This window comes from Lupinus angustifolius, chromosome LG11 (assembly GCF_001865875.1).
Source record: "Lupinus angustifolius cultivar Tanjil chromosome LG11, LupAngTanjil_v1.0, whole genome shotgun sequence".
NCBI classification, from domain to species: Eukaryota; Viridiplantae; Streptophyta; class Magnoliopsida; order Fabales; family Fabaceae; genus Lupinus; species Lupinus angustifolius.
In genome coordinates this window covers 30,695,849-30,704,118 of record NC_032019.1, presented here as the reverse complement: position 1 = coordinate 30,704,118, position 8,270 = coordinate 30,695,849, and the positions used below count along the sequence as shown (strand labels likewise).

At 34.9% G+C, this 8,270-nt stretch overlaps 1 protein-coding gene and 1 long non-coding RNA gene across 2 annotated transcripts in view; one reads left to right on the top strand and one right to left on the bottom strand.

Annotated features, from left to right (window-relative positions):
• LOC109361226 (protein SCARECROW-like) lies at positions 2,404-5,920 on the top strand. Its single transcript, XM_019606610.1, has 2 exons — positions 2,404-4,307; positions 5,314-5,920. Exons 1-2 carry the CDS (start codon positions 2,461-2,463, stop codon positions 5,789-5,791), a joined length of 2,325 nt encoding a protein of 774 aa, XP_019462155.1. The 5' UTR covers positions 2,404-2,460; the 3' UTR covers positions 5,792-5,920.
• LOC109361227 overlaps positions 2,861-8,270 on the bottom strand; it is a 13,392-nt gene continuing 7,982 nt past the window's right edge. The window contains exon 3 of the long non-coding RNA XR_002109278.1: positions 2,861-2,943. This is a non-coding gene — a long non-coding RNA (uncharacterized LOC109361227). The remainder of the gene's footprint in view (positions 2,944-8,270) is intronic.

Below are 8,270 nucleotides of genomic sequence, written 5' to 3'. Positions count from 1 at the left end.
GTGATTAGTAAGACATGTCATTCACTTGATCTTAAATATTGGTACAGTTAACTTTTGTGCTCTATTAGTCATTGTGCATATTGGTCCCAAAAATAAGATAACAAACATAGAATAAATAGAGACTAGAGATTACAAGTATAAGTTGTAGTTTACATAATTCATATACATTTCCTTGTATTCACAATATGAGCATGTCATCAGGTCCAATGGTGCTTATATTAGTATTTTGTGACGGGAATATTGTAGATATTAAAATCTTACATTATCATTTTATCTTCATATTTTCATAAAAACAAATCTTATTTCAATTTTTTGAAAGGTTCTTTTTAATTTTACTTTAATATTAATTATGTAAAATTAAAAAATATAACATAAGATTGTTCTTTTAGTTTTATTTATTAATTTTTTTTCATTTTTGAAATTTCCTTATTTACATTTTTTTAAAATATATTTGGTTGTCCACAAACACACCATGTCCTTACTAGGACAGTCAATGCACAAATTTCTTGATTTTTTATTAATGATCATACTTATTCTAGTTTAGACAGATGTTATTTGGGTATGATAGAGCTACTCAAATTATCAATAATATTTATATTTGTGCAAGTAATGTTAAGGAATTTGAGTCAAATATATAGTTTTAATATAGATAATGTAAGACTTGTGAACATGAAGAAACTCCAACATGTGGAACAAACTAATGATATGTTTAGGTGATCCAGCTCTAATTATCGGTCTAAAATTATAGTCTTTAAAGTGGACAAATATGATTGCAAACATTAAAGGAATAATTGAGAAGACATGATCAGAGTTTGGCACAGCGATTTATCAGTGGAGTAATTCGTAATTGCGGTGAAAAAGAAAATGCCGAGAGAAATATGACAAAGACTTGATAAGAAGAAATTGGCCGCTTTTGGGTGTCTGTCTCTCACGTGCTATAACTTTCTCTGACTAAACCAACGTGTCACCCTGGTATTATAGATCAGCAATAGAAATGGAACACATACCACATTTTCTAAATATGTCTCATTTGTTATTGCTAATCAAAATGTTATTTTTTATTTTAATTTTTTTCTTCTATTTATGTGTCAATAATACGATTGATTCAAGATAAAGAGTGAAATATGAAGACAAATTATCTCCTTCCCGTATGAATGTACTGAACCGCTCTAAAGACCTTTAGCTTTTAACTCTCTTCAATCAAACACCTGTGTTCTTTTTTCAAAATCTTTCACCTTTTATTGTGTGGTAAAATGTGCTGTTAGTATCTCACCTTTCTTTTCGTCATTGATTTTGGTGCCAACTTTTTAGTTTTGTGTCCGATGCACTGTTTGGTTTGACAAAGTTTGCTAATCCCACCAAATTATATAATAAAAAATGCAAAATCACGTATGAAGTCAAGAGGAAAAAGCTGGTTGGTGATGCCGCAGTTGAAAGCAAAATGTCAAACGCTACGATTCATACACATAGGTCTGGCAGCTCCTTCTCCTCGCTCGCTGCGTCATTTCTATCACTTAAAACACAATTTTTCACCCAATGGATTTTCTTCAAATTATAAAATTATTTTTAAAATAGTTTTTTGGTCCATTCCATGTTTTATATTTTTATTAGATAATCGGAAGACTTTATTCTAAAAATAATGATTTGATAAAAAGTGTCAAAATACTAACACATTCTACTAAAGTTAATAGAAAGTTAATTAAGTGTCAAAATTCGTGGAAAACAACCAAAACCACACATACATTATACATATATATAAATAAATAAGTGTTGGTTTTCCAATGTATAATTTCCGACAACAAACAGTACCTAGTGCCTCCTATTATATGGAAATAAGTAGCCCCTCGATTTCATTTCAAAAATAGTACTAGTAAAATGGTAAGCATTTGCAACACATAAATAAAATCAAAATACACGAAGACGAAAAACAAATTGCCAATAAACAGTGTGGTCTCTCCTCGCCCCAACAAGGATGAAGATAAGTTATTCTAATTTGATTTCTTATCTAATAATATGATGTCATATAATATTCTATTTTATTTCAATGAGAAAAATAAAAAGACATATCAAAATAAATATTTTAATACATATATGATACTATACTATTGGACAGAACAAGGTTGAGGATATGGGATAAATTATCTTCATCCCAACAAACCCATCTCTCCCTTTGCATTAGATTGAAGATTGATATTGAGAAGCATCCAAAAGGCAAGTGGCATAGAGAACCGTGATAAAGAAGGGAATCCTATAGCCACTGTCCCAATCTTCACACCGTTATCTGTTTGGTTACATGCTCCTAATTGAAAATACACATAACATGGCTTCGATGGGATGTGTTTAGCTACCTCCGTTAAGTGTTTGATATAGAGAAGATCAAAAAGTACATAACAAATTCAAAAAGCTGAACCTATTATTACCTATCACTCCCTCTATCTCATTCTTGGGCTTCTCCATAAAATGAATAATAGTGAAGATGGCAATAACAACAATGGTGGTAGTCCTTTGACTAGTGCCTCTAATAACTCTACTAAATTCAGCAGTGAAGAGCACACTCACACTCACACTCACACTCACACTCATCAGCAGCTACAGCATTCTCATTCTGGACAAAGGAAAATGGTTGTGAGAAAGAGAATGGCTTCTGAGATGGAACCTACTCATACCATGTTGCCACACCCACATGGTAATAGGTTTCCTCGTCGAAGCAACAACGATAACATGTCATCATCACTACTAAAATGTTCTTCTTTATCTCCATCTGTAGAAAAAGCAACTAGTTTTAATAACAACTATCATTATAAAACTAGTTCTTCTTCAAGAGTAGATAATAACGTCGCTGTTGTTCCAAACCCCACTACTCCCAACTACTCCACTATGCTTCTACCCTCTTCTTCTTCTTCTACGACCATCGATCCAAACTATCACATTAGTCAGAATCAACTTACATCACCTCAAGTGTGTGGATTCTCGGGTTTGCCCCTATTTCCTGCATCTCAACAAAGAAATCATCATCACAATAGTAGTACTAGTATTGGTGCTAATGTTGAGGTGGTTGCTTCTCCTTCCATGGAAGACAATAACAACAACAACAACTCAGCAGCTACTGCTTGGATCGATGGTATATTGAAGGATCTTATCCATAGCTCCAACAGTGTTTCCATTCCTCAACTCATCAACAACGTTAGAGAGATTATATACCCTTGCAACCCCAACCTCGCTGTTGTTCTTGAATACAGGCTGCGTCTTCTCACCTCTCATGACAACAACGACTCATCCAACTCTGCAGAAGTTGGAAAAAACAATACTACCGAAGTGGGTGTGGTTTTGAACCAAAACCAAAGGCCCTTATTACCCTCAACTACCACTACTGTTAATGTTATACCTGATAATAATTTCCCACCAGATTCATCAGGTGCTGCTGCTCCTGTAGTTATGAATCAGATGTTGTCCAATTGGGTTGTGCTTCCAATCACCCATGACGGAACTTCTTCAGTGGTTCCTACTCCTTTACCACCAACTCATCATGATATCAGTAGTCATCAAGAGGAATGTTGTGATACTGTTGCTACTACTGCACCAGACACAACAAGAAAGAAAAAAGAAGAGATGCGGCAACAGAAGAAAGACGAAGAGGGCTTGCACCTGCTAACTTTGCTGCTTCAATGTGCAGAAGCAGTTTCATCTGAGAATCTTGAAGATGCTAACAAGATGCTGCTTGAGATTTCCCAGCTATCAACACCATTCGGTACATCAGCGCAGCGAGTTGCAGCTTATTTCTCAGAAGCCATATCAGCAAGGCTAGTAAGTTCATGCTTAGGAATATATGCAACCTTGCCTTCAACAATAGTATCCCACACTACTCACAAGGTAGCATCAGCATACCAAGTCTTCAACGGGATCAGTCCATTCGTCAAGTTCTCTCATTTCACAGCCAACCAAGCAATACAAGAAGCATTTGAGAGAGAGGATAGGGTACACATAATAGATCTAGACATAATGCAAGGGCTTCAATGGCCAGGATTGTTTCACATTCTAGCTTCAAGACCTGGTGGACCCCCTTATGTTAGACTCACTGGGCTTGGCACTTCAATGGAAGCACTTGAGGCAACAGGGAAACGTTTATCTGACTTTGCTAATAAACTTGGTCTTCCTTTTGAGTTCTCTCCTGTGGCTGATAAGGTTGGGAACCTTGACCCTGAAAGACTCAATGTTAGTAAAACAGAAGCTGTTGCTGTTCATTGGTTGCAACATTCCCTCTACGATGTCACAGGCTCTGATACCAATACCTTATGGCTTTTGCAGAGGTAGCAACTCTTATTCTTTTTTAGCTTACTCTTCTTCTTCTATATATGCTTTTATAGTTTACTTACACTACTTATAACCTGATCTAGTGAGTACATATACTTTTTGTGAAAGAATTCCAAAAGCTCTTTATTTGTAGTTTTTTTTCACTTTTAGTACACCATCTTTTTATGTCTGCCTTTTTGTTTTCTAAGGAGAATTGGGAAACAGGAATGATTATGACTTGCTATGAATTACTCTGTAATGCATGTAATATGGAGTAGTTTAGAAAGAAAGATTTGTACGGTTGATTACTATTTGAAGCATGTTAACTAAGGAATCAAGAAAAACAAGTTTGTTGGGGAAGCTGTGAATTTAATATATGGAAAGCATTGTATTTAGTTTCTTCACAAATAATTGTTATTTCTATATCACTGAACTACTCTTTTAGGGCATTCGTTAACAAATCCTTACTATTACTTTTACTTTAGACCATTATTCCTCCCATAACTATATAGTGAAAGTATTGAATACTTTTTGTTTTGTTTTTAAGATATTGGTTGTATGGCTTTACATTCTTTAAGTAGTAAGCGTATTAGTAGAAGACCAAAATTCAATTATATTGGTAATTATATAGTAATATACATTGGACTTTCAGTACAGTTTTTTTCTTCCTTTCTAATGAAAATAAGGAAACCATTATTACGAGTAAACATGGAGTAGCTTTGAAATATATGGGTATGGTTAATTTCTTTTATAAGAACATCTCAATCAACAAATATTAACTTCATTTTTATTTAGGTCTCATACATTATTTTATAATTTATTATAAATCTTCACAAAATAAGAACAATATCTATATTTTTCTTTCACAATAATAAACATCATTCTTATTCTTATTTGATTCTACAACCTAACTCATTCTTAATCAAACATAACATCTACATTTTTGGTTCTGGTCTGTCTCCTTCTTGTTACTACTAATTGGTAATTGTTGTATGTGACTATATATATTTGGATTGGATGCAGGCTGGCACCGAAAGTGGTGACGGTGGTAGAGCAGGACCTGAGCAACGCAGGATCCTTCCTGGGAAGGTTTGTGGAAGCAATACACTACTACTCAGCACTATTCGATTCTCTTGGGTCAAGCTATGGTGAGGAAAGTGAGGAGAGACATGTGGTGGAACAGCAACTATTGTCCAAAGAGATTCGTAATGTTCTTGCAGTTGGGGGCCCATCTAGGACAGGAGACCTTAAGTTCCATAACTGGAGAGAAAAGCTTCAGCAGTGTGGGTTTAGAGGTATCTCACTATCTGGTAATGCTGCCACTCAAGCCAGTTTACTCCTTGGCATGTTCCCATCTGAGGGATATACCCTTGTGGAGGACAATGGTATCCTTAAACTTGGTTGGAAAGACCTTTGCTTGCTCACTGCTTCTGCTTGGAGACCTCCCTTCCACACTACTACTAGTACTACAGCCATTACCCATCATCATATAACTAATTAGTATTCTCTCATGCATCCTCTATAGAATACTGTAAACTAAAAAAGACATTACTACACAGGTAGATTCTTTTGTTTTTTAGTTTACAGTATTGTTTTATTGAGGGCGTTAATGTTATATTCTCATTTTTATGGTTCTTAGTGCCCCTAAGTCTAAATTCTGTTTAATGAAAATTACATGTCCTACTTTTATATTTTATTGTGTTCCAATCTAATTAAAAATTGTCATATAATTAAAAATAAAAATAAAATAAAATAATTTTTTTATATTATTTGTTGGAATATAAACAAGAATATTCTTGGAGGATGGAGGATCTAGTTTATTAATATATGATGTTCCCATAACACTAACTGGTGATAAAAAATGTGGTAAGAAATGTAAGAATATAAAATTAAGGTAGGATTTTGGTCTCAAAACCGGAATGCCTTCCATGCTCCCACATCATACTATTGTTAGGCAGACACAAGACAACCAAAATAGCACATATTTATGACATTAAATATCACATCATATATGGATTGTCTATAATCCTAATGCTTTATTTGAGAGTTAGGAAGGAAAGGAGAGATCAAATGGTTAGGAAGGGGATGAAGGAAAAAGAAAAGGAAGGAAATCCTCTCATTTACTTGGGAGTATGAAATTTAGATCAGAAAAAATAAACTAATAATAATAATGTAAGAATATTTGTTATTTTTTCTTTAAAAATGTAATTAACAATGAGTAATGGATAATAATATATAATTATATAATATTACTAAAAATACTCCAAATTGGTGGGAAATTTTAAAAATAGACATATGAAAGGTTTGAGAAACCCTTCAAAATATTCCCTTTTCCTTCGTCCAACTCTCAAACAAGGGGAAGGCTTTCCAAAGCCATCCATTCCCCCCTCTAAAACCTCACTCCCAAACAAAGCCTAAAAGATTATGATAATGTATAACATGTTCCATTATATTGGTCATAAGTCTAGGGTTATTCCAAGATAAACCATCACTAATCCAAAATATAATCTTAATATAAAGGATGAATCTATTCGAAACTATCTAAATCTCGTGAAGATAACGGATATACTATGAGCAAAGTAGAGACTTAAGGAGAAAGAGATCCTAATATTTGTACTGCCTTTTAAGAGGTACTAGTAAGATACTTGTGTATTCGCACGAGTGGTAATGTATTTTGCATAAATTTAATTAAAAATATCAGGATAATTTATTAATAAAAATGTTATGTAGGTTACCTCATAAAATATGATTTATATGTATTTTATTGTTATGTAGAATTATTAACAAATGAGATGATGTTGAATATTTTATATTAAATAATTATTATGAAGAAAAATTTGAAACACAATGTAAAATTAGAACAGGACATTCGAGAAATATATATGATATCTCCTGTAACGCCCCGAAAAATACTTCTTAAAAACATTGCGGAAAAATGGGTAAATTTTTTTTTTGAATTGGTGATATCCTTTTAAAACCTTCCTTTTCCGGGACATCACTTTAAGTAACTCGAATGCGGAAAATCAACTTATCGTTATCGAATGATAACTTAACCTGATTCACAATTTCCTGAATAACATAACGCATATAATCGGTTAAGTCAGAATTAGTTCGTACAAACTAAGTCAACAAGGCGGAAACTACATCGCCGCTAACATATAAAAAAATCAAAAAGAAACACAGCCCCCATCAAAACAAAAAGGGGACATCGACGAGCCCACAAGCTGACTCAGAAGATTCCAGGAATGCTGGACCCCTCACTCGGGTCCTCCTCCTCTTTTGAGTCAAATACGAGGTTGATCACCTCCACCGAGCTCTCTACATTTACGAGCTCAACAACCTCGTCCTCCTCCTCCTCCTCCTCTTCCTCCACTTCGTTATGCCATAACCCAACGACATAATTCGGAGGGGATGACATTCTCAAAACCGAAGCCTTCTTCCAAGGACCTCCTCCAAGAACCCGGCTCCTCGTGGCTCTACTGGATGACGGAGCACCCAAACAATCCGACCACGTCCTCCGACCGTGGGAGGGAGCAGCGCCATTATTCCTGACTGGCGAGTATCAGAGTCCATCCTCTAGAGTCCTCAGCCTCCTTGGCGGCAACGTGAAGGAAGCATCAATGTAGGTGTCAGGTTGAGGGATCATCATCGATGACCCATTGCACACCATGTGCAACGTCAGACCGCAGGGGCCTGTGTATGTGTATCTGTGTCCATCACTATCCCATTGTCCCATCGGGGACATCGTGAAGTGATAACCTCGAACGTGGTGGTTGCTGTTGGACATCTGCATAGGCAAACATATACAAACAAAGACAATACAGCAGAGAGAGTAAGACATCTAATGAACATAAATTCATTGACGGCGTGGACTTACTCAGAATATCACACTCAGACATAAAATATATTTTAGCATATAATTCATCATTTATCATAACATCATGAAGTAATACACAACTTACCATTTATTTCAACGTTAC

Excerpts from the sequence above, each read along its gene's own strand:
- LOC109361226 (XM_019606610.1), top strand. The coding sequence starts at position 2,461 with ATGAATAATAGTGAAGATGGCAATAACAACAATGGTGGTAGTCCTTTG. Across the intron at positions 4,308-5,313 it reads ACCTTATGGCTTTTGCAGAG|GCTGGCACCGAAAGTGGTGA; the intron begins GTAGCAACTCTT and ends GATTGGATGCAG.